Source organism: Echiichthys vipera (assembly GCF_963691815.1).
Source record: "Echiichthys vipera genome assembly, chromosome: X".
Lineage (NCBI taxonomy): Eukaryota > Metazoa > Chordata > Actinopteri > Perciformes > Trachinidae > Echiichthys > Echiichthys vipera.
The window spans coordinates 37077176-37104393 of record NC_139825.1 but is presented as its reverse complement, the minus strand read 5'-3'; the positions used below and the strand labels follow the sequence as shown (position 1 = coordinate 37104393).

Here is a 27218-nt window from a genome sequence, read left to right as displayed (position 1 = left end):
TCTCTGCCCATAACCGATTGAGCCTGACCCGACCCGCTATGTTCGACTTACACACATAAATACATTTTAAAAAAGCAGTTAAAATTCTTGGGCCAAAAACTGCTGCTGTGGTTCGGGCTTGGGTCAGGCTTGGAAAGAAACTATTCAGGTTCATGACGGATCAGGCCTTTGAGCCCCATCATAGGTCTAATATAGAGCTTTTCAATATTATTTCATATTTGGAATCATAATGCTATGCTTTGTTGTGGGGCTCTCCGACATGAAGATGTACCATCAAGTAGAGTTTTTTGGGATTGTCAGTGGATAAAACAAAGCTCCAATTTCCTGGGTTTTAGCAAGGAAGCTAAAATAGTCACAGGGTCATATCGAATCAAATCTTTGGGGTACAATACATGAGTAGTAAATATGGTCTGCACTTAGTGTGGCAGTCATTGAGCCAGCTATCATATAATAATTAATGACTGATTTGGTTTAACTGACAGTCATTCTTGGTTTGTAATATATTTTATATGAAAGATAAAAATATGCATATCGGCCGAATATCAGCCGCCATCCATTCGCGCATACCCAAAAAGTTCTGTAAGGCCAAGTACACCCAAAAAGCACTTGGGCAGACATCATCCCTTTATTTACATCTGCTGTAACTCTGAACATTGCAGCTACAGAAACATTGCTCATGTGTCATACCCCATGTCTCATCCTTTATTTAATAGTCTTAATGTTGCCAAGGATGCTAACCAACAGCATGGAACGAGTTTCATTGAGTATTGAATTATGGTGCAGAAGCCAGTGCAGACAAGACTGAAACAAAATGTAATGTAATGGTGATTGAGTCGATAAGGCCCACAGTTTTTTCCTCTGCTATAATGGCAAGTTTACGGTTATTATGGCCCAACAAAGAAATAGCGATGAATACAGATGATGAAATTTCAAAAACAAGTAAGATCCAAAAACACACCTGAAATTAATGCCTATCACAATACGTGCTGCCAAAGAGAACAAAATGGAAATACTTGAGATAGTAATTATAAAGACCTTATAGTTTGTGTTGATGACGTTTATGGTACTGTTTTCTTTATCTATTGTACCGTTTTGCTCACAGCTTTTGCTTGATATGAAATTCAACCTCTGGGGACCTTAAATATCTGAACAAAATGTCTTCGCAATCAATACAATATTTGCCATGTTATTTATCTGAGAACCTAAGCTGTCAATGTCAAGGTGACGTTGATGAAAAGTCAGTGGATCACTTGTGTTAGCAGTGTTATCTTCTGGGGACAACGCATGTCTGTACATATTTCATGCCATTCCATCTCATCGTTATTGAGATTTTTCAGTCTGGACCAAAGTGTTAGGCCAACTGATCGTTACCATCCTTGGAGCCCAGCCACTGGGGCTAATATAGATAGATGTACTAGAGAGAGTTAGTTCATTTAACAGTGTTTTTTTTTTTTTACATGAGAATGCTCCTTTGTTTGGTAACGACCTTCTCATTGTTGGCACCAAACACATACTGTATACTCCAACATATTGAAGAATTATTCAATTAATCTGCCATGGTTGGAATTACTCTTATGGTATATCAAGCACACATATTAAACCATGTAATCCCCTTGCCTCACATAAACAGCTTGGACTGCTGTGAATGTAGATGAGTGTTGAATTATGAATTGGTTTGAACTCCTAACCTCTCCTGGGGTTGAGTGAGTGGAATACTTGTGGTGCGAGTGACACTTTATATTACTCTTTTCCATTAGATATTAAGCAGTGACATCGCAGTTTGACCCTTGACATTCAGACAGCCTGTTCCAGATGCTTTTGGGTCATAAGAACTGCTGCTAGCACGATGATGGTTGTGACAGAGCAAAAGACTATCTGGGAAAAAGGGCCCTCATGCAACCTCATAAAATACAAAACAGTCCTGCAAATCATATTGTGATTTTAAAATGGAACTCATTTACATTGAACAGCCGACTGAATTCACAGGCATTAATGTTTCACATTAAATTAAAAGTTACAGTAAATGCACAGGAATGAGAATTGAGACTGGTTTTGGAAAGAAAAGTAGAGAGAAGTAGGGAGAAAATTGTGCACCGTCCCTTCTGAAATAAAAGTGGTGCTGTGATTAGCAGGTGCTTCCCCATGTTTGGCTATTGCAGAGTACTGATTTATTCTCCTTCATCTCCCTAAACTCTCACGCTCTCTTGTCACTCCAGGATAAAGTGAAAATAAGATGTTACTGTTACTTAGAGTGGATCTGATTGAAGGTTTAACTTGTGTAAAGGTTTCTTGCAGTGCCTTTATAGGATTACGGTATTTAGACAGTATTATGTCACTTTAATGCCTGCTAAACTCAAGTGGAACAGGCTTCCAATTCAAACAAAATCAACATTGCAAGAATTGCTTTCAGGGAAATAATGCCTCACTCTTGTGGTACTGGCACCAGATCCGAACATACAGGAGCATTCTCTTGACGCATATTTCTTTCCACATGACATCTAAGCCACTGCTGTGCCTTTTCTCTCAGTTCCAGACCTACTACCCCCCTCCGTTACATCCCTGCATTACTCCCGCCCCTGGCCAGGCCGTCGGGCTGTGTGTTATTAGAAACACATGTGGAGCACTAAAGGTTTTCTGCTTGGATTGAGACAAACATGCATAAAGTTGTGGGAAGCAAACATAGCCCCAAGACCGGAGAGACACACTGACTAACAACATGGCCACCGTGATCATGTCCACTGCACTCACACATACAGCAGAGGGGACATGCATAAAAACAACCATAGCTGTCAAAAACAACTGAACAACTGCCTTTTATTCCTGGGAAAATGTCTGGCATTATCCGTTGGTAATAAGTCTCCACACAGAAATTCAGAGAGAATTGTTACATTACAAATTATTGCCACGGTGATGGATTTCCGAGTGGATTGGAGAGCTCAATGGGGACGAACGTACTTAACATAAGTGTGTGATCCATGGCTCTCAGTGGCACAGACTTCCAATGCATCATCCTCAACGGGGGGATTGCAGAAAGCCCTGCACTGTCCCCCAGCCAAGTCTGCACTTAGCAGAAAGCACATGTTGGGGTCTGACAGCATGGCAGCTAACTCCTTAAATACATCCGACTGTAAAAGTCATTAATAAGACCAAGTGTTGATCTTAGGAAGTTTCCTGAGGTTTAGTGAGATTTGCAGCAAAAGCCACCATGCCAGTGTCCACCCCAGGGGGAAGGATGCATGAGGGTGATGTAATTTAGGTGCATGGGCCAGCATTGATGTATGAAGAAGAAAGTGAAGATGCAATTGTATTCACACAGTAATGTTAATGACATGTGCAGTCAGTCGCTGTGAACAGAAGCCCATCCATCCGTCATACAGAGTGACGGTAGGAGAAAACCCTTAATCCCTGGTGTGACGTGTGGTAAAGTGATAGAGATCATCCAATGAAAAAGAGAAATTGTTCTCTATAGCTTAAGAAGGCTATCACTCTTCTAACAAGGGTCGCCTCGACCTGCAAACAACTCAAACGGGGGAGGCATTCAAAAATGATATCCAATACCTCAAGCAGGTAGACAGATAGTGATTCATCAAAGAAATGAATACTGTTAAAACTCAACGTGAATAAACATATCAGACTGAGGCCTCTCTGTGTTTGGCGGCCTTCGAGTTCCTGAGAATTTTAAACATTTCCACTAAGGATGTGTGTTTATGCACACTCTGCTAATTAAATATCTGAGCTGTATGTATCAGTTGGATCAGACATTAAATTGATTTTAACCTGCCAGCTCCCTAGTACAAGGACCGTGTCATCTCCAACTGAGCCCATGTGTGAATAGAGCAGCTCACTGTGGAGATAATTCCCAGCGAACAAGGGGACGTGTGAATGACGTTTCTGTCATGCGGCTTAAGCGAAACAAAAGAACACAAACATCAGCGGGTGAAGAAGAAGGGTGATTTATACAGAGATGGCAACGAAAATGCCTAATTGGAGAGACGATGAGGTTCACAAACTTCTGTTGGTAAGGGCCGACACCGATAATCGTCAGACAGATTCAAAGAACAGCAAGAGACTCAGTGGTTTATGACCAAATTCAAAACTGGCTGTGTGGCTGAAATGTAATCCTTGCCATGTCCTGCCTCATGAAACTCTACCCAGGCACTACGCCTCGTCTTAACTAAACAGAGTATTTCCAGTACGTGAGAATGCGTCTGAGACAATCTTTTGTTGAGTGCTACATGTGTGAAAGGGCAACTTCGGCAACCGTCCTCACTTAATCTGTCAGTCATTATCCAGTGTTTATGTAAGAAAACGGCTTAATATACTTTAGATGCATGGGCCAGCATGCCTGTATGATGACGCACAGAAGAAATTGAAGCTACAACTGTATTCACACAACTACAATAATGTGAATGACAGGTGCAGCCATTGGCTGTTAACAGAAGCCCATCCACCGTCACCCAGAGTGACGGTGGGAGTAAACCATGAATCCCTGGTGTGATGTGTGGTAAAGTGATAGAGTTCATCCAGTGACAAAGGGGAATCATTCTCTGTAGCTTAAGAAGGCTATCACTCTTCTGAAAGGGGTCGTCTCGACCTGCAAACAACTCAAACGGGGGCGGCATTCAAAAATGATATCCAATACCTCAAGCAGGTAGACAGATAGTGATTCATCAAAGAAATGAATACTGTTAAAACTCAACGGGAATAGACATATCAGACTGAGGCCTCTCTGTGTTTGGCTGCCTTTGAGTTCCTGAGGAAGAATTCAAAACATATATCTGCTAACGTTTCAAGTTGAGAAGGATGTTGTGCGAAAGTTATGTGCACTCTACACATGTCCTACACCAGACAATACATCCAAAACACATGAAAACACTTTGATTGTTTTCTCAACAGGTCAAAAGGTTTTCTCGGATAAGGTAGTGCCAGTAACTCATATCCTTTAAAACATTCACCTCCAAATAGAACCAATAAATCCTAACTCCATTTCATTGACAGTTATTCTACTGGCTTGCAGAGGCTGATAAAAATATTATTATATAACTCTGTAATTATAAACAGCTATAAATTGAAAGTGGCTCTTACAAAATGAAAGCCTAAAATGAAACAAGAAAAGTCACAATATAAGTGAAGACAGTATTCTTGCTGGTCTGCATTATACTTCCTTTTTTCATTTTTTTCAAGTGATCTCGTGACATTTTCCATTTCATTTATTCCAGTTTTGTTAAGCTCCCCAAGGTGTTGAAGCCAATATATGAGTTGGATTGCTGTCTGGCTCTCAGAGACTATTGAGGTCTGTCGAGGTCCAACTCTAAACACAAAGCAACAAATTCTTCCTTTACATATGTAGAGGAAAATAAACACTTCTTGCTTCCCGTGCCTTAACTCTTTTCCCTCTTTCTGCTCTGTCTCTCCTCGATTCTGTCTTAGTCATATGAGGGTGTATAAACATGAGCCTCTGTGGATCAATGCACACAGAGACAGGATATGAGAGTGATTCCCCTCACCTCTCCCTTTTAAACCTGTGTGACAGACGGTGAAAAGTGGCTCCTTTTCAAAAAAAAGGGCCATGCGAGGGTCAGCTCTGCTCTGTGCTCGGGCTCTGTGCCCGTTGATAAAGTTTCAACCTGCGGCATCCCAGCAGAGGAACCAAAAACCTCTCAACACTCTGTGTGGACTGATCTTAACTCAATTTACTCACTTCCACAACTGAGCTCTCACTGAACAGTTGTGATTGTGAGACACACAAACCTCCAAACTCATATAGACTTTCACCTTTTAAGAGCTGAATCCAGCGAGACTGATGCTGAGCTGGGAGGTAAACAACAACACACTAAAGTGAATGTTCGACTACAACCCTGAGGGGAAAGAGGCACCAGCTAGGATGGAGAGTGTGGTAGAGGGCTGGTGTGTGCTGAAAGAGCGGGAAAACGTTGCTGGGGAGAGGGATGTCTGGAATACCTTGCTTACCCTGCTGCCCCCGCGACCCAGTCAAAGAAAGGATGGATATTTCTATTATTATATTTCATTGCTTCCTGCTTTACAAATGTGAATATTAGTTGCCTTTTCTTCTTTTTTTACCTTATAGAGAACGGAATATCTCTCTTGTTCTTGGTCTCTTGACTTTTATCAATATGTGTCCTGCCCAACCAGGCAGGACAGGACACTTGACCTTTGCTATGGGTCCGTGAAGGACGCCTACAAATCTCTCCCTTTGGCCCCGCTGGGCAGAGCGGACCATGACTGCGTGCACCTGCTGCCCATATATAAAACTCTTTTAAAGAGAGACGGTCCAGACAAAGGACATTAGGGTGTGGACACGGGAAGCTGAGGAACGCCTGCAAGTGTGCTTGAACTGCACGGACTGGGACATGTTTAAACAGTCGAGGGGTGATAACCTGGATGTATTGGTTCATGTCGTATGCTCTTACATTGTTTAGTCATGAGACATGACTATTCCTCATAAGCGGGTGAAAACTTATCCGAATAATAAACCATGGCTAAATAAATCTGGCCAGTCTACAGAAAAAAAGCTGTTTTTAAAGAGGGAGCATCCTCCTTTTACTTGCACACAATTAATAGACAGCTGAGGACAGAAATCTCAAAGGGCAAACAGAAATAAAAATCTGAGCTAGAGGATAAAATGGTCGCAAATAACCTTGGCTCTGCTTGGTCTAGTATGAAAACCATAGCAGGCCTCCAAAGCTCAAAGAGTAGCCAGATTAGTATGGATGGCTTCAACTCAGACACTGAGCTTGCAAATGCTCTTAATGGGTTTTACAATCGTTTTGACAACAAGCATGATTTTAAAAGAGAGGTCCAGGAGCTGAGGCATAAACTGATGGATGACCAGCATTTTTATATAGACCTCAGAGATGTGGAAAAGGCCTTTTTCTCAGTTAAAGTAAATAAGAGTCATGGTCCAGATGACATATGTGGACCCTTTCTCAAATATCTTATATTTTATTTTTAACAAGTCTTTACAGTCACAACATGTCCCTGCAATTTGGAAGGATACAGTAGTAGTCCCAGTCCCAAAGGTCAAGACCGAGATCCTGAAAGTAGCAGGGCAGGCACTAGATCCAATGCAGTTTCATACAGACCAAAGAGAAGGGTAGAGGATGCTACAGTTACCCTGATTAACCAGATTGTCAAACATGTTTTATGACTTATTTATTGATTTTTCGTCGGCCTTCAACACAATGCAGCCCCACATCTTAGCAAAGAGGATCTTAGAACAGTTTGGCCTGAGTAAGATTATTGTGGGTTAGTCCCTTGACTTCCTGACGAATAGAACACAGAAAGTGAGAGTTAATAGATCCTTATCTGATCAAGTCTGCTACTCCACAGGTTCCCTACAGGGTTGTGTTTTGTCCCCTGTATTTTTTATTTTTTATACTGACATGTGTCAGAGTGGGTTTGATAGGAGAACCATTATGAAATATGCAGACGACATGGTAATCATCAGCCTGTTACAGGCAGAAAAGACAGGTCATGGTCCGGTTGTCACCCATTTTATAGAGTGGTGTTAGGAGACTCATCTAGAGATAAACACAAAAAAGACCAGGGATATGATTATCGATTTTAGAAAAGAAGCCCCTCCACATGAAATCACGTACATCAATGGTCAGACAGTAGAACTACAATCTTACAAGTATCTGGGTACAGTCATAGACACTAAATTGACCTTTGATAAAAATTGTGAACTTCGTGTCAGAAGGGACACCAGCGACTTTTCTGTTTGAGGAAACTGTCTCACTTTCATGTTTACCAATCACTGATGAAGCTGTCCTTCCGTGCCTTTATTGAGTATGTCCTTTCCTTTTGTATGGTGGCATGGTTTGGCAATCTGTCTTTAAAGAGCAGGAACTCACTGAGCCGGGTTGTCAAATGGGCTAGCAGGACTATCAGTGAGACACAGCCTAGCCCAGAAGCCCTGTATATAAGACAGCTGCAGCAGCTCACTGGTTTCATCTTGGGGGATAGCTCTCACCCCCTGTACAGTGATTTCCTGCTCCTTCCATCTGGCCGCAGGTTCACCGTACCCAGGACCAAAACTAAAAGGCACAGGTCTATTTTTGTCCTTGCAGCCATTAGACATCTGAATGAGAACTGGTTTACGATGGTTGTGGTGGTGGTGTTGTTGTTGTTGTTGTTGATGATGTTGATGATGACGATGAATGCACTTATGCACTTTATGCCGTTCACCTTGACGGTAGCCACTTAACATATTAAATGCACTTTAAGAGGCAGAATGGAATGATGATGGGGATGATGACGAATTGTGTATCATTACTATTTCACTGTTTTTTATTCTTATTTATTGTTTTGTATGAATGTCTCTCACTGCGAGAAAAATGGCGAAAATGTTTTTAAGCAAAATGCCAAAAATGAATTGGTTTCAGCAACTCAGAATTGATTATTTGCTGATTTTCTTGAACTTATATGACATTAAACACAATATCTTAAGGGATCTTGGCAACTTGGGCTTTAAGAATTTGTGACAGTGCATTTTATGGACCAAATTAGTAGTTGATCAATCCATAAGAAAAATATCTACAGAGTTTCAGATCAACGCCATATGAGAATGATTTACGTTGGTTTTCCTTTCATTTGTTATCAGCCCATCTGTAGCTCAAAGTCAGCCTTGGACAACCTTTGAATTTTATAATTGGATTTTTTTTTAATCAGCTCTAAAACATAATTGCAGAAATACCACAGTTGGAGCAATGTAATTTGGCCTATTGGTAGTAGTTAAAATCCAATTCAGCAAAGTTTTTCCTTCCAGGCTAAACCCCTGATGCAGGAAGCAGAGAAGGGATCACCCGGGGATTGAAGAGGAACAGGATAAAGAGGAAGCAATGATGTGTTGAGGAGGAGCCTGGATGGAAAGGTGTTTCATAAGCCCTACTGCCAGATCGTGTACCTTGGGTTGCCAGGTCCCAGCTGTTGGGGTGGAGAAACTTTAAGGCTGATTCAGAGTCTGGCTAAGGAAAAAATATACATAACATCGGTACAGGGAGGACCAGGAACCAATTTTTCATCCTTAGATTGTCTCATTTAGCTAGCTCAATTACTTTCCTTGTCTGTGTGCTTACCCACTTAAATATGTGACAACAGATTTAGATAAAGTGCCTTTCAGACTGAGTAGGTGAAAGTGCACAAGTATGAGAAATATCGGTAGTGTCGCTGTGTGCTATAGTCAATCAGACAATGTTCCAGGCTCTTCATCCAACTGTGTCAGACACTGTCAGCTTCACTTACACCTATCTCTCCACAGCCCCCATACCACCACATTACTAAATTACTATCTAATAGCCCCATCTCAGGCTCATTACTCAAACTCAAATTGGAGCAGTTTAGATCAAATCCAAGATCACCTCACAGTGCTTTAGATCAGAAAAATAAAAGGCTCACCATTAAAAAACTGCATCATTTTCAATGTAGTGACTGCTGCTTGTAAATGTCATAAAACTGGATTGGTGTGATGGGGGAGCAGAGAGACAGGAAAAAGAGGTGGTGGGAGTTCAGAAGGAGTGGGGATTGGATCGAAATAAGAGTAAATCAGGCACAAACATAAGGCAGTGATAATCTTAGCGTGCCATCTAGTGGTGAAAAGTGGTAAATCCAAAAGGAGAAACTTGGGTGTCCTGTTAGAGCATGGAAGAGGGGGACCCCCAGATGATTTAATATAAGTCTGAGTTAATAGTATTTTGATAAGATTATTACAAATAAACACCCATATGACATGAACAACTTATATGTGAGACTTAAAACAAGTGTGCTCTTATTTAAAAATCCTTCACAAAGTCTTGCTGATGTTCATTAATATTTTTTTTTTCACAGTTGAAAAAAGTCATTTTTCACAGCACATTTTTAGTCACCACAATCTAGATCTCATTGATTTCATGCTCTATTCAGCTGGAACCCAGAAGGTGCCAACACAGCAGACAATTTGACAGTTTCTTTTAAGGAGAGGATAGAGCAGTTAAGATTAATGTGGTGCAAAAGACAAAATAATCAAATGCCTATTAGTCAATAGTCCAGATATGGTGTTTAAATAAAACTTGGGTGTGCTGTGTAAAATATATATATATATATATATATATATAACAGTTTAAAACTTGATCTGGTAGGTGTGGTGATCTAAATGGGAGTTTGTGTTATAGAGTGAACCTGATCATCAAACTCAGTCACACCTCCATTCCACCTTCCAGGCCAGCCTCTCCACTGTGGTCCATCCTCACACATCCTGCACTAATGTGGTATCATGCCCATCACAAATGCCTTCTGAACCCTAATGAATATATAGCAGAGAGAGGACCTCAATTAGTTGGCCATCGAGGGGGGGAGGCGCCACACCATACCACGTAAACAAACTTATCTTGACACGGTCGCTTGTCCAAAGGAGGGAGATAGGCGGATAGCGAAAGGAGGCCGAGAGAAAATGAATTACCTTCCTGACACACGTCAAAGCCAATCACCGCAGAGCATCCCTTGCCGTACCCGCACCCCTAAATCCCTGCCGCCACCGTTGCGTTTCATCTGCCAGTGTTAGTATGCACACAGGCCGTACGCCAGCCTCCAAATGTATTCATTTATTCAGAGCCCCTCGGAGAAATCACAGTGTCTTGTTGTCCTTTTTTTCCCCGGCTGTCCAGATGGAATTTGCGTGAATAACATCAGTTTAGTGAGGCAGAAAATAAGTACAGGCTAGCACAGCAGAGGGGACTAGATTACACCCTCACATACCTCCCCACAAAAAAGGATGGAAAGACAAGTGTCACCTTCATATACCATCTCTGCCTCCCTTTCTCCAATTTATTTTCCACTTCTATTGAAACTTTTTTTTGGGGGGGGGGGTTTTGCTTTTGCAACAATTATTTCGTGTTTACGCACTGCAGCTGCAATTAAACAGAAGATCATGAATCAAACAACTAGAGCGGCATTTTCATTACAAAAAGGTGAGCGGCCATCAAGGGAGCAACTCATTTATCCGTGATTTGTTTTGCATTTGTAACGCAACTAATTGCATTAATTAATCAGATGTACTTCTAATAGGAGGGAGAGCATCAAGTAATTGAAAGCGATGAAAAAACTGTAAATCAATATTTCCAACCTCGATAAAGCCCAAGAGAAATTAAAATGTCTTCAGTTGGAGGAGTGGAATGCCTCAATATTCATCCAGCCTATCAAAAATAATTCACAACACAGCCTTCAAGCAGGCAAGTAATTGTCTTTAGTACACACTTGAAATGGATTTCAATAGAATCTGTAAGATGTGCTTCATAATTGTCTGAAACTAAGCTTCACCAAAGACATAAGTGTTTGATCTGCACTAGAACCAGTACCAGTATATTTAGCCGTGATCACTATCACTGGTGGATGGATGACTAACTTATTCAAAAAAGAATGAAGAGGAGAGACAAAAAAAAGAAAAAGTAATCTTACCTCTCTGAGAACTGTACTACCGTATCCTCTGTACATGCCTCGGACACCCTGCTCAGAGACAACAGAACAGAAAACACATTTATTACAGTCACAGACATACACTTGAGCTGACTTTGATCAATAAATACATTTATCTTTTCTGTTAAGCAATCATGAATGTTTACGGATCCTTTCATTCAACATTTCACAACAACAACCTAGGGCTGGACAACGTAATTTCTGACCAAATACCTGCATACCAATATTGCAACGATATTGTAGGGTTGGATATTGGTGCTTTCACAAAATATTTACACAATGAGGTTTTAGGTAAATCTGGAAATAAAGTTTATCAGTAATTTGGATATAATGACTAAGTGGGTAGAGTCATATAACAGAACAGCTAGAACACTCAGAAAATGACATCACTTTACTGTATTGCACCCTTTAAAACCAGGAAAAGACTGATGTCACATTATCATATCCACAATCCAAATGATCCCTGGTCTCATATCTCATTATCGCTATCATATCTGTATATTGCACAGCCCTACAACGACCATACAAAAAGTTTTTCTTATTAATCTGGGGAATCATAATATATGAAAAAATAATAATAATAATAATACCACCTAAGATTTGGCCTTAACTTTTACGGCTTGCGATGACATTTTACACATTAAAGAAAGTGCTGAGAGCTGGGTTAGGATTAAAGTGTGGTTATGCTTCAATCGAAGCACTTCTCAAATGGTCTAAAAGCCTCAATTATTACTGATAGGAATGGTGGCAATTCAGGCAGTAAAACAGATCGAAGTTGTAATAAACTAAAGTTATCCTTTAAGAAAGTGCCTGATTGTTGTGTACCTCTTCTCTGAGTGTAGCCAGCAGCATGTGGTAGGTGGTGGATGAGGGAGAAGCCTGGGTTCTCTGTTTGACCACCTCCGTGGGCACCCGGATCAGACACGCCACCTACAGGACAGGTACAGAGGACAGAGTTGCCTGAATACAAGAAACCTCATTCCACATTACTGTATTTCCCTCCGATATCCACATTGTGCCTAAGTGAATGTGGGTGTGTCAGGAGAAACTCCTCTCCCTCCCACCACCACTCCCCCCGTTGCCCTTTTGCTGTACATGATACTAGCTTGTGTTTCTTTTTACACAGCAGGTGGCCTTAATATGGCACGGCCGGGGGAGAGCAATTACATCGAGCTGGCGGGCTAACGAGTGCTTTAGTTAACATCCAATCAGGCCAATTAACAAAGCAGTACACACAGCAGACATGACACCTGAGCAGGTAAAAAGGCCATGAGGCTGACTTGTGTATCTGTGTCCAAAAAACCATGCGATTCCATCAAACACACTTATAGACCCAGACACACATGCACACCTCAGTAACCACACTACCCGCTACAAGTTCCAACCCATCCACCATATGTCAACAAAAATATGGACTGCCAGCAGCTAGTGAAGACAGACATGAATATTTATACTTCATAACTCCCATTGCCCTAAAGGCAGGCAGGCAGGCACAGCTACCCACCTGGTGACTTGATTTCCCATTTATCCTGCATCAGAGTGGAAATACCAGCTAACGGCAAGCAATCTTACTGAGCGATTGGTGAGCCGCCCCCTTGCTGTGGCTCCCCTTGGTCGTACAGATGCCAGTCTGCCGGTGCCACCCTCACCACAGCAGCATGATGTGGGGGAGAGGAGCAAATGGAAAGAGTGATGGAGGCACTGTAATAAAGATAAAATGCACCCCTTTCCTGTTTTGCTTCTTCTCCATTCAGCTATCCATAAAGATTTAGCATTTGGGCCCCATCAAAAGTTTCAGTGGTGATGAGCCCTGGAGGATAAGGCTCGATCGCTGTACTCTGCAAAGGGGGAGAAGGCTAACCCAACATCTGTTAGAGGGCTCACATCTGTCAGCCACTCGTCTCCTCTGCCAAACACCAAGGACACCTTATGAGCAAGAACGTGAATCTACTTGGAGCACAAAAGGAGAGGGGATAAGTCAGCAGTCCTCGAAGTCAAGTGAAATCACAGACGGAGCTAAAGAAAACTTTAACAGACATAACATCTACATCTATAAGTGCCCAGTTCTGGTTCTGTATCTATTTAAATCCTGTTTACTATTGATAATTATTTTTATCCACTGCTTAGCTTTGACCTTCACTGAATCACTTTCACTGCAGGCAAATGCCAGTTCTTCCTCCTTTCAATACACAATGAGCACATAAACCTTATTCTCTTTACATACGAGTAAAAACAAAGACATGAATGAGTGTCTGTGAAGAATTCAGGGCAATTCTTATTGGTATTTCAGGTGAGTTTGATCATCTGCAACCTAACCATGGTGCAACAGTACCACCAAGTGGCCAAATGTTCACCTGTATCACCTCTCTTCGATAAGTGAGCTGGCTACATCCATATCAGAGATCTCATTTGCCCTCCCTTTGGTCATGTTACCATTTATAATACACTGTATATCAGGTTTCCCCCAAACCAATTCTCCAAAGGAACACAATAAGGCAGCTAAATGGAAAGAAAGTGGCTATGACAAGTAATTACTGACGTAATTGGATGGGGGGCCTGGAGATGAGACGGCCTTTCCTCTCCTGTCACTGCAGAGGGGAAGGCAGAATGAGCCAGAGATTATACCAAATAAATTAGGGACATTGTTTATTTGGGAGTAATTTGCACGCATAGGGGTGGGGAGAATGATTTTGAGTGGATAGAAGATAAAGTGCAGCCTCCAAGGCCATTTCAGATCCCTGAAAACAGCAGAAAAAAGGGGGTAAAATGGCGACCAATCATGGTGTGATAAAATACGGCTGGGGCTTAAAAAGTAAAAAGTCATATGGATTTGCATTTGGAATATGTGGATAAGAAGGAACAAACAACAGACAGAATGAAAGATTAAGGTAGGTTTCCCTCATTACAAGTTAGGTGTGTTAGCTCACGTTTAGGGAGGGCTGTGAGTGGAAGGCTGTCAGGATGACAGACATTTCTTCACCTACTTTGCTTGCCCTTCATTCTTGATGCTTTCCTCTGGTATGAAAACGTATTATAAAGTCACAGGCAGTATTTTAAACTCCTGCTACCATTCATCTTTATTTACAAGCTGTTGGATTCGTTAAGCAGCGTTAATTAGGCAGCTGCCTACCTGCAATTGGAGCCTTTCAGTTTCCCTTGGCCTGTTGTTGTTAATCTAAATGACAGAGCGTGTTTTCTCCAGCACTGGCTGCCGAACAACAACGTAAGGAGCCGACGATCAAACACGGGTGAACCACAGTAAGGAATTGGAAATTAGCAGAGACTCACAGCACATTATGAGCATAGCCAGCAAATCAATCCTCAGACTGAATCATTACATCCCCTCGTCCTCCCCTCCTTTGCTACATCCCTCCTTACCGCTCACGGCCATTAGGACACAGTAGCCAGTCCGCCAGAAACAGGATTACCATTTGGCACCATAAAGAGACAGGTAACAAAAACATACAGGCTGCAACATCTGTTATGGGACTCAATTATTTGGATTTATTTGTCATTACAGTATACTGCCAAGAGGAAATGCTGCAGTCTCTGAAGCTTATTCTTAACTATGCCCGAACCAATAAACAGAATAACTCCAGCATAAAAATGTGCTAAAGAAAAAAATCTCACATCTCCATCGATTATGATACAATAAATGGAAGTAGACATGCTCTAAAATGTTGTTACATCTGCCGTTACACTAATGCATGGTGAAAAGATAGTGCCTGCCCACTCAATGTCATGTCAAATACAATACAGGAAAAGCCTGTGCAGACCACAATCATACAGCTCTGCCCCTGAAAGACACTACAGCATGTACCATCACATGTACCAGTACCAAATTCCCATGACGTTTCTGGATTTTTGATCATGCGCCCAGTCCTGGAAACGCTTCATGGTACCAAGAAAGACTGACATATGGGTCAACAAAAGAAGGAAAGAAGGTCATGAAGAAAAAGGAAGGAGATGAGAACACTGAGCGTCTCCAACTTTGATACAACAGCCAATAAATCACAGAGTGTGGCGCTGCTCGAAGACGATGCATGGATTATTTCTCAGTGCCAAGTTAAGTGGCTGCCAGTTTCTACCCCCAAAACTCCTCCCTCCTCCTCGCTGTCCCCCCCCCCCCCCATCTTGTCATGTCACACTGTATTTTCCAGTACATCCTCCAGCAGACGTGAGGTGGTGGCGATGGGGTTTATAGCGAGAGAAACCCGCCGCCTGGCCTTGACAAATGAGCTTTCAGGGCAGACGTCGAGCGAATGGGAATGAAGATAAATCTGATCTAATGGCTGGATAACAGCCTGCTAGAGCCTGACAGACGCCATCAGCTTACACATTCTTTATGGGAGCGTTCCACCTCCGCATTCACACAAACACCAGGACGCTCCAGGTGGGGGGAGATTTCTCTCATTGTCTTGACCCTCTCTTGTTCTTTCTCTCTACAACTTATGACTGTCCTCCTCTCTGTCCTCCCTGTCTCTGTCTGTCCTGCTGCTGTAAATTAAGCATGGCGTTAGGTAGGTTCATATGGAAAAAAGACATTAGTTATGACATTTGGATAGCACCATGAAACAGTTGTAGAAAATGTATTTTTTATATCTTATTCTTATCTTTCTATTATTTCCACCACCTGTGATACTGAATATAATGAAGGAACTTGTTAAGGTCTTGAACTTTAAACTTTTATTACCAGAAAGTATGATCCCTTAAGTTATAATTATAAGTATTTCACACATGGAGTTGTTCTTGGTGTCCATTCCCCCTTCGCCGGCAAGAACATCTGTTAGATTGAAGGTTCGAGGAGATATAGATTAGATTAGATTTATGCATGTATATAAGTGTCCTCTTTTCTTTCTTTCAATTCCAATCTCATACTTAATGCAGTATAAATACAGAGCTACAACTCCCTCTGGCATGCACTTTGACTGAAGTCAAGATTGAGTAAGTTTGTTGTGCCAAGTCAAGCGCATCATAGATAGAGAGAGGCTTGGGAATATGATTAGCAAAGCAATAACGCTCCTGTTGCAAATGTTGCTGAGTGGAAACAGTTTGTAAAACATAACTAAATGGACTCCAGGGGAAAGGATCATAGGCTGTTGAAGGGGTAGAGTGGAGAAGGCAGACAAGGACCAAATAAAAAAAGAAAAGAAAAGAAAAAACACAGTAAAACACAAATGCTTTAAATTTTGGCATCATGACGGTCTCGTGATTCTGCTGACCACATTTGAGATTTATCTGTTGAATTCTCTAAAAGTTATGAAAAACACCACACCTGCCTAAAATGGCAGTCACATGAGTTATGACATCATCGTTGGAGGTATTGACTTCCTTCACGATTTAGCATCACATTAGTGGGAGGACTATACCAAGAAAATAGGAAATGAATCCAATAATCTCTCCAGGAAGAGTTTAAAAAGTTTGCATAAAATACATGACAACCGCATAAAATTCAAGATGGCCGACTTCCTGTTGGGCGGAGCTATTGAAAGCTAATGGGAAATATGTCGAAACGATTAAAGCTATGCGAGTACCAAATTTTGTGAATATCAGCGCAACTTTGTTTCAACTAAGGCGCCATGGAACCAGCTAAACACAAATGGACCAAATCGGCATTTAGAGTTTAAGGGTTCTCATGTGTCTGCAAAGTTTTGTGCGCTTTCAAGAATAACAAGTGCGCCTTTAAGTGCTCAAAGTAATTAGGGGGCGCGATAGACCAGACATGCCACACCCAAGTCAAATTATAACGTCAAATTAAGAACATAATTGGTTTTAATATGTGTCCACAGGCCAAGGCCTCAAACGTGTTGGTAAAATTTAAATTAATACAACAAAATCCAAGATGGCTGACTTTCTGTTAGGTGGAACAAAATTGAAAAAATGTCAATATATTCTTCAAGATGAGAGCAATGTTCACACAAAATTTCGTGAACATCAAAGTATTCCATACCATGGCGTGCATTTGGGGGCGCTATGGAACCCGCTGACCACACACAAGCCCAATTACTGCAGAACTTTGCTATTTTTGCCCATTCTGACCTGTGTGCCGGTTTTTGTGAGTTTTCGATAACCCCAAGCCCCTCGAAATGCGACGAAGTTTGACACATAAAGCTGCCTTCCTGATGTCAGTAGGTGGCGCTATGACTGAATTTCAGCATGTAGATGTCTTCAGGCCTGGACTGTTATCCAGCATGTGAAATTTGGGGCAGATTGGGAAAAAGTAAAGTTGAGCTACGACAACTTCCTTTTTCAAGTTTTGGACTTTATCAAAATTCACCGCCACCCCACATTGAGGGCGTTCCAATGATCCTCAAAAGCTTCGCAATTTAGAATCACAAAGGTCTTTAGATGCAACCCACCAGATTTGAAGTCCCTCAGGTTCATTCTCTAGGAGGAGTTTGTTAAAGTACAACACGTCCGACTTGCTTCACTTTCTGAAAAAATTCCACAGCAAATCCAAAATGGCCGACTTCTTGTTGGACTTAGGGTATGGGTCCAAGAGGCTTTTTTTAAGTCTCCATACTTTACATCTGCCTACCAAACTTTGTACTTCTACATCAAATTTAAAGGTTGGGGTAGTGACTTTAAAATATTCTATTACGTTTGGACTCTATTGATGCATGTGCAACTTTTTGTACTCTAGAGCACGATCACCACCTCAAAATTCTACAAGTAATTAGGGGGCGCTATAGAGCCGACATGCCATGCCCAAGCCAAACCGCGGCATCAAATTGAAGTAATTACTAGTTTGAACGTGGTTAAAACATTTCGTAAAAGTTCTATAACGTGTTCGTAAAATGAAAATTAACGCACAAAATCCAAAATGGCCAACTTCCTTTCCGGTGAAAAAAAAAAAAAAAAACTGTACATGTGCTCTTTAAGATGAGAGCAAATTTAATAAACATCAAAAGAGCTTTATCCCAACCATGGCGTTCGTTTGGGGGTGCTTTGGAGACCGCTGGCCACGCCTGATCCCAATGACTTTTAAAAATTACCTGTGTGCCAATTTCGTGAGCCTACGTGCATCCTAAGCCCCTTAAAAATATGATCGCCCAGTAAAATAATAATAATAATAATAATAATAATTTCATCAAAAACAATAGGTTTCCTCGCACTATCAGTTTCGGCCCCTGGCACTTTCGTGCTCGGGCCCCAATGATAAAGAGGCAGCAGATGAGACAGTTGCCTTATTTAAGTGCATTAGAAAGGACTAAAAGGAGTAATGGGGGCTTAAACAGGGAGGATACGCACACTGAAGAGTCTGATCTCTTCCTCCTCATTTTGATAAGCCACTGAAATCATGAGAGTGATGTGAGATTCATGTTCTTTTCACCATAAGCATGGCTTGAATGAACTAATAAACATTCACAAAACAAAATATATAGATATTTAATATACAACATTAAAATAAAGCAAACAAAATGGAGGAAAACTGACTCAACATGTATGATGAGGAGACAAAAAAAAGGCTACAACTATCCGTTGTTTCATTTATTTTTTTAAATAACCGGTAACATGGTGTCCTCTTCAAGTTATCTGTAGTGCCCACAGTCAAAAGGTTTACGATTTACAATGATACAAAACAGAGAAAAGGCATAAAACCCTGCTTAATTCAGAGATTTTATCTGATTTTATCTAGCAATCCAGACATCTTCAAAAGAGGGTCCAGGACCCCTACAAGGTCCTCAGATTTACTGCATGCAAGATGATTATTTTCATAAATGTTTTATTAATTAATGTATTTCTATAATAATTTACACAACACTAACCTACAGGCAAGGTAGCCATCCACAGATACAGATAGATTAAAGATTAAGGATTTAGGATTACATATTCACTGTGCCTTCCATGTGTATTAAAAACCTGGTGTATAAATATGAATATATCTATAATCACTGTTTTAATAGTTTAGTACTGTATGGACCATAAAAAGTTATGTGTATAAGCTATATATACAGTATATATATATATATATATATATATATATATATTCATTCATTCATCTTCAACCGCTTATCCCGGGGTCGGGGTCGCGGGGGTGCTGGAGCCGATCCCAGCTGACATCGGGCGTGAGGCAGGGTACACCCTGGACAGGACGCCAGTCTATCACAGGGCACATAGAGACGAACAGAGACAGACAACCATTCACACCTACGGGCAATTTTAGAGCCATCAATTAACCTAACACGTGCATGTCTTTGGACTGTGGGAGGAAACCGGAGTACCCGGAGGAAACCCACGCAGACACGGGGAGAACATGCAAACTCCGCACAGAAAGGCCCAGGCCGGGACATAGATGACAGTTTGATTATTGTCAGAGAAAATCGGAAACCTATGGAAGGAAGAAGACAACAACTCCCTGCTCATTTTGTAGATATCCAGAACACTCCCACACTGCTAGGTGAGTGGCATCACGACACACACACACACACACACACACACACACACACACACACACACACACACACACACACACACACACACACACACACACACACACACACACACACACACACACACACACACACACACACACACACACACACACACACACACACACACACACACACACACACACACACACACACACACACACACACACACACACACACACACACACACTTCTACAATTCTTACAAATATAAAACTGTGATGTTATGTTATAAGATAGCACCAGTTATGGCAAAATCTGTTAATCCTGACATCATCAGTCCCTGCTCTATCTCTCTTTCAGTTAAGGAGTCTCTGGCACATAACACTTTCAAAATATCGGACCAATTCAATATTCAACTAATTGTTTAAGCATTAGACATAACAAGTACTATATATTGCACTCACCTGGCCAAAACTCAGTCAAGCTTATGTAAGAACCCTAGTGCAATAACTTTTAATAAAAAATCATTAGCAAAGACTAAGGAGACACAGAATGATATGGCAGTGATTGCATCATAGCGCAGGCCTTTAGGCCTTGCATACAACTCGGGCAGCATGAGAGTAGGCCTTTCATGGCTAAGCCTGTAGATTACTCTCTTTGAACAAAACGTATCCAGTTGCCAGAATGCAGTGGGATACCGCCCCTGCTCAACTCAGCTCTACTCCAAGGATTTGTGCCTTTGATGTGCTCAAAGCCAGAACAGCGGGGAAGGGGTTAAAGGTAGCTGCAACCTCAGCCTCACCTTTCACACTTTTACCACGGTTAAAAAAAAAAGTGGAAACACTGCTAATAGCTACACTCTTACAAAATATGTGATAACTGCTACATTGATTGTGACAACCAGAGGACAAAAACAACTTTTGTATTTAATTTGTGCTTATATAAAGTTAACGTGTGTCCTCTTCTCAATATCGTGAGACACAAAGACACAGATAAACTTATGCGCAATGAACACCCTCCCATGTGGTATAATCCCATTTCATAAACATGCAAAACTCGGCTAAATTACATCCATCCAAAAGCCATGAATACTAAAAAACCTAGTATTTTGAGAAAGCCCTGGTGGTGCCCCCCTGCTATACCACCAGAGCTTTCTCAAACCTAGCATTTTGAAAAAGCCCTGGTTGTATATCAGGGGGGCATTCCTCTCTCCATACACTCCCCCCTCATCCGTCTACCCCTCTTCATGCCAATGTGAATATGTGTGGCCCCCCAATGGCTCAGAGTCTGCAGTTCACAGCGAATGATTGGGACAGGATGGACAGGAAATTGCACTGCTCCTCGTTGGTTTCATGCCTGAATTCCCCAGACTATATTTGCAGTCTGAGCTGGGAAAGTGGATGAGTAAATAGGCAAAAATTAGATCCTATTTACTCAGCTAGTGGGGGAAATGCTGGGACAGTCTTGAGGAAGCCCCCTTAACTCAACCAGCTGGACCCCAGGGCCTAGAGCCAAAACCGCATACCCTCACCGCTGCTCCTCGCATAATGGTCTGGGAAATTTGAAACGCAATAACGTTAACAGACCTGCCGGTGGTGTTCATTTGTACCTTACAGTGGTGGGAGAGAAAAAAAATACGGAAGAGCGAGTGCAGCTGGCCTTCTAACAATGGAACAAGAATGATTTAGGCCTAACTGTACACAAACAAACAGGACTTCATGTTCAGGCAGAGTTTAAGAAAAAAAACAAAAGACAAATTAGAGGAGTCAAAAGTTGAGAGAATGAGGGATAGGAAGACTTACTATTTCTCCCAGGGAGGCGGCCAGCATGTGAGTGACAGGTGCCATGTGCGGTTCTGCTAGCACTCCGCCAGTGCCGAGCAGGGACTTTGTGTATTCATAGGTGACAAAGAAAGCAGCGGCTGAAACCAAGCAGAACCACAGCCATTTAAGGCCCATTAGTCAACCAGCATACAACAATTAATATCCCTCACTACCACTGACAGGGGAGAAACTGCGGTGTGAGCGTGTGCGTGCGTGCGTGCGTGCGCGCGTGCATGCACAATTGGGGTAAAAGCTAAGAACGTTAAGTGTGTGTTGTGCGGATAGAGTTCAGTTCTTTTTTGACTCCAACTAGTCACACACATTCATCCTGCAGAAGTGTTGAATTCATTTGCAAACCGCAGCAAACAAATTGGATAATATTCAAACCAACCAACATATGACAAGAACAGGACATCATACAACACTGTATATGTTTTCATGAGAGCGCAAGCTGAAATGGAACTGCTTTGACTGTGAACTATTAAACTGATCAATGCAACGCACAGCCGCGAATTAACAAAAGTCCACAGAGTAGTGCTCTAATTTGTTTCTACTGTACTGTGACTTCAGGAAAGTAAACTAAATAGCTTAATGTGTAACAGCTAGAAGAATACTCAACTCAAACAGTTACTTTATGAAATGATGAACACAGTGCAAGGTTAGGTCTCCAAATCCACTCAACACAAAGAAGAATATTGATTGTTTGCTATGAACATCAATTACACACAGAAATGAAAAGTGGGCCTTAATATTATATGTCCAGAGATCACAATAAGCTACCTACCATTAGGGAAGGAGCCGACAGCAGCAGATGGGACTCCAGCGTAGATGCCCCTGAAGCCCCCTGCTTTGTAGAAGCCCTGCTGACTCTGCAGTCTTGTCTTAATGGTGTCCAGGGGGAAGAGGGTCAGATCCACGCACATCCCCGCACAGCCGCCTGCCTGAAGAGACAATCATTTTGTGAGACATAATGTAGCATCACAAACTCTATAACACCCGTGGTGGAAGACATATTCAGATTTTAAACCTGCAATAATTTGGGCTAACTGACTGCAACGCAACAAGCTCTAAACAGAACGCACATATATTCATCTTATAAAGTTGATATGGCAAATTGTTACTTGCTGCTGACTATTTACACATCAAGCAGACATGGGGCAAGATCAGGAACAATTTGGAGTCTTGTTTCTAGCCACCTGACATATGTAGTGTAATATTCACTCTAACTTTAGCTGTGTCTACACCAACGATGCAGGCTGCCCATCTACTGCTGCTGTAAGCGATGAAAGCGGTCAGGATGAACCAAAACAGTAAATAGGCAGGACTTACAACCGAAACAATGAGGTGCTTTGATTATAGTAGCAGAAGCAATACCATAACAAAAAAATGCAATGTATGTATTTTTGTTAAATGTATTGTATCAAAAGTTGTATTTCATTACATTTTTGAATTATTATTTATATGTAAGAACCATTTTATTGTTGCGGCTGGTCAATGTGTAGCTCATTTTACTGACATTATTATTATTACATACTGATGGGTAGTTTAATCTATCGTGTATTAAAGGAAATAAATGTCAGTCAAATAAACTGTCAAATTAATCTAGTGGAGTAAGACAGTGGAGTACATTAAGAAATACAATATTCCCCTGTGGAACTTGAATACACCTCACGGTGATACTTGGACACGTCATCAGTGAAAAACCCGGGGTCATAGGGTGTTTCGGGTCTTTAGTAATCAGACACCCTCACCTGGGCGACCCAGCCGGAGGTGATAAGACTCCGGCTTGTGTCCAAGTAGCGCACCACGGATCCCCCCTACGGATCCACAGCCACCGGGAAGCCTTCTCTGCGGCCTCAAGGATGTTCTTGGTGGCTTTCCTTAATTGCAGACCTCTAACTCCGAGGAGTTTGAACACTCGCTGTAGTGAGTGCCCTGCAAAACCTCTGCACCCTATCTCGACTGGTTCACAGCGGGCTTTCCAGCCATTGAGCCGACACTCTGTGGTGAGCTCTGAGTATTTGGCCCTCTTGCGCTCGTTCGCTACATCAATCCTGTCCTCCCAGGGGACCGTCAGTTCTATAAGCACCTATGTGAAATGTAGTGAAGAACAAGTAACCAGCAATCAAACAGAGGGCTTCAGGATTTCAAAAAGTCAAAATGATGAGTACAACAGCCGACAGGAAGAGGCTTGACAGACGGACCAGGAAGGCCAGCTCTGTCCTGAGATGCCCCCTCAACTCTGTTGAGGTGGCTGGAGAGAGGAGGATGATGAAAAACCTGTCATACATGATGGTGAATGACTCCCACCCCCTGCAAGAAACTCTAACAACACTGGAGAGTTCCTTCAGTGACAGGCTGCGTCACCAAAAGTGTGTGACAGAGCATAATCGCAGGTCTTTCCTTCCTGCTGCTGTCAGACTGTACAACCAGTACTGCTCCCAGTAGACCACACACACAAAAAAAACAATAATTAGAAATAATGACAATAACTGCACTATAATGTTCACCAACTGGGTTCACGTCTTACTTTGAGATAATTAGCTCTGGTGAATTTCAATCACAATATGCAATACTTTTATTTTTCCTCTGTGCCTCGGTGTAAATTTAAAATATTTATAAAATTTTGTATATATTGTTCCTGTTATTCTTTTATTTTATATTTGCCTGTGTTTATATTGTTCATGTTCTACAATTTATTGTTTATTATTGATGCTTCTTCTATGTGTGTTATCCACTTTGCTGCTGTGGAAAGGAAATTCCCCCGTTGTGGGACAAATGGAAGGAAAGGAATATCTTATCTTATCATATCTTACCTATTCAACCCGCCTCCATCATCAATATAAAACATGGATAACCCAACAATGTATTTAAGCCCAGTACACGTAGAAGTATCAAGTAAAATACATTAAAGTACTCAAGTACAGTACAGTACTATAACTGTATTTATTTATCACCATACAAAACTATAAAACGCTCTTATTGTGTTAATACAGATCTCGGTCATGTTTGCAATTTACACACACTTGGCCCGCCCCCTGGTTCGTGAACAAAGACAGCAACAACAGTTATATCTGCTCTTATCCACAATAACTTAAATGGTTCTGATACCTACCACAAAAGCATTTACAGAAACACTTAAAAACTTAACTACCTTCCATAATGTCAAACTAATGTAATATTTTATAATTTTCGAGATTGTGTAACGTTAGTGGCTGAGCCAAAGTGACCCCTCGTCCGTAACGATTTAAAATGTCATTCAATGTGGTGAAATTTGTGTTGTGTGTATGGAAATATGAACACAAAGTATGGAAATGTAAACACAATTGCCAGCATACCACCAGAGACGCGACGAACTCTCGCCTCTCCATGTTCCGCTCTCAAAATCTTCTAGTGACAGTTGTGCAACCTGTAAATGTGCAACTGCTGAGCATGTTTGACACTCGACTGTAATCCAAACATGCCTGTCAAGGGCGCTGCCATCTTGGTTGAATTACTTCCGTATGACGTATGACGCATACTAATCACGTGACGTATCACGCTGTGCATCACTTCACTAGATCACCTCTAACTCTCTCTCCTATGCTGTACTGGCTTTAATGGTACTGAGACTTCAGACATCAGCGTGCCGGCATCTGGGGGTTGTGTGTAGAAATGTCAAAGAAAAATATAGAATAAATAAATGACTAAGAATAATCAAATTATGTCACACAGTAGTAGTGAGATTCATATTCAACCCACTATGTAGCCTATAACTGGACTTTAAAGTATGTAGTTATAATAATTAATTATCTGAAGTGGTTGGTGGATTGAACTGTTGTGTAGCATGAAGTAATGCTACTGCGGTTGCACTGCAGCCTACTCATATAGACTACCAGCGAACTAGAACTAAAACAAATCCATCATCATACTCTTCATCATCAGATTTAAAAGGACTAAATTAGTAAGTAAATTTTCACTAATGAAATGGCAGAAAGTTAGAAGCCTTAAACTCTCATAATATCTCCAGTTCTGGTTTCTACCTCTGAGAAAGCCAGACAAGGAACACAAAATGATGCTTGAACCAGATGAAGAACTTATATTCTTGCGTCTTACCCTCTCCCTTGTGATCCCGTTGAGTGAGTGTGCTCAGGTGAGTGTGTTCTTTTCCAGTGACACGCCGACTGGGTTATTTATGGGCTGCTGTCAGCCAGGCAGCGCCTCCTATTAGGGAAGAGCAGGCACGGGGCCACCACCTCTTTATTCAGCCCGGACCCAATGATGTCTGGGCTGAGTGCGCCCAGTTTGAAGCTCGATGCCCGTCATCCATCTTGTTGAAGCGGGTCCCAGGGGGATCCCATTGGATGTGAGCCCCAGCTGGATCTGGACCGGGTTGCTGTCTCTGTTGTCTTGATCTGTATTATAGGCCAGAGGACGGTTGTAGCATCACTTATCTTCACTACTTCTCATGCTTTAATTGTCTTAATGCAACTCACAAGATAGACTTCTGACTATATTTCACCACGTGTAAGGATTTCTTTGTTGTGGTCTATTATAGACATCTTTTTTAATCATGTTTAATTCCACTGAACATATGCAACGGTTATTTATTATGACACTTTCATTGTGCTGGTACTTTAACATTACAGCCCCTCCCTAAGGAAGACTTTTGTCCCTCAGTTCAGTCAATACAGCGCATTAATTCTATGCCATACCTGAAATTGATTTTTTTTTTCCTTTCGGTTGTTGTTGAGAAGTTTGCAGTGTCCAGAGTCCTGTCTGTTCCATCATGTAAAGCCATTTATCACCCTGTCACGGCATGTCCTTGGTTATTGGGATTTTTGTCATTTGTGCTCCATATGCTCTATTCCTGTTAGTCTCAATGGACTGCTAGCAAACCTTAAGGTGGCATTAAAAATGTCCTCATCATAGAAGTTTCTGAACAAGACCGGACCACCTATGAATAGTTTTTCAATAAGTGTGTTAGTAAGATTTTTGGAGCTAATAAAACATTAATTTGGCTATATCTTTGCTTTTGAACCTTTTTTTATTTTTATTTTTAACAGTGATGGAAAACTTTTACGTTTTAAAGGTCCTATATTACAGTATGCACATGTGCAGGTTCATACATGTATTTTGGATTTCTACTACTAAAACATTGTACATGCTTGTGTGCATTAAAGCACATTAAAGCATGCAAACAATTACATGCTTTAATGTTCAAAAAATGTTTTATTTTTCTCATACTGTCTGTCTGAATATACCTGTATTCACCCTCTGTGTGAAACGCTCGTTTTAAAGCCCCCCTCCCAAAAAAGCTCAGTCTCCTCTGATTGGTCAGTTTTTCTTGGTCTTCAGCATCTGCACTCTCTGGGTCGCTGAACCGTCATTGCAGCTGGGAAATGACTGTTACAGCTCTGTAGCGGCCCCTTCTGCTTATAAGTAGTATAGTTGTGACAGTAAAACCCTACAGAACTCCTGACGGCTTGTTTAAAGGCACAGTTTCTGAATACAGGCTGTGTGCATTTCTATGTGGATTGAGCATTTTGATTATTTCACAGTACTGTAGATAT

General features: G+C 41.5%; 1 protein-coding gene across 2 annotated transcripts in view; it reads right to left on the bottom strand.

The window, feature by feature from the left end:
• Positions 1-25126, bottom strand: part of slc25a26 (solute carrier family 25 member 26) — a 65097-nt gene extending 39971 nt beyond the window's left edge. Inside the window, exons 1-5 of one of the 2 annotated variants that reach the window (XM_083939229.1) lie at positions 25005-25126; positions 22451-22607; positions 21646-21764; positions 12295-12399; positions 11452-11499 (exon numbers count right to left, since the gene is read on the bottom strand). In XM_083939229.1, the coding sequence (XP_083795355.1) occupies positions 11452-11499; positions 12295-12399; positions 21646-21764; positions 22451-22607; positions 25005-25037 (462 nt within the window). In that variant the 5' untranslated portion in view covers positions 25038-25126. The remainder of the gene's footprint in view (positions 1-11451; positions 11500-12294; positions 12400-21645; positions 21765-22450; positions 22608-25004) is intronic. The other variant, XM_083939230.1, reaches the window with a different exon arrangement.
• Between the last annotated feature and the right edge of the window lie 2092 nt (positions 25127-27218).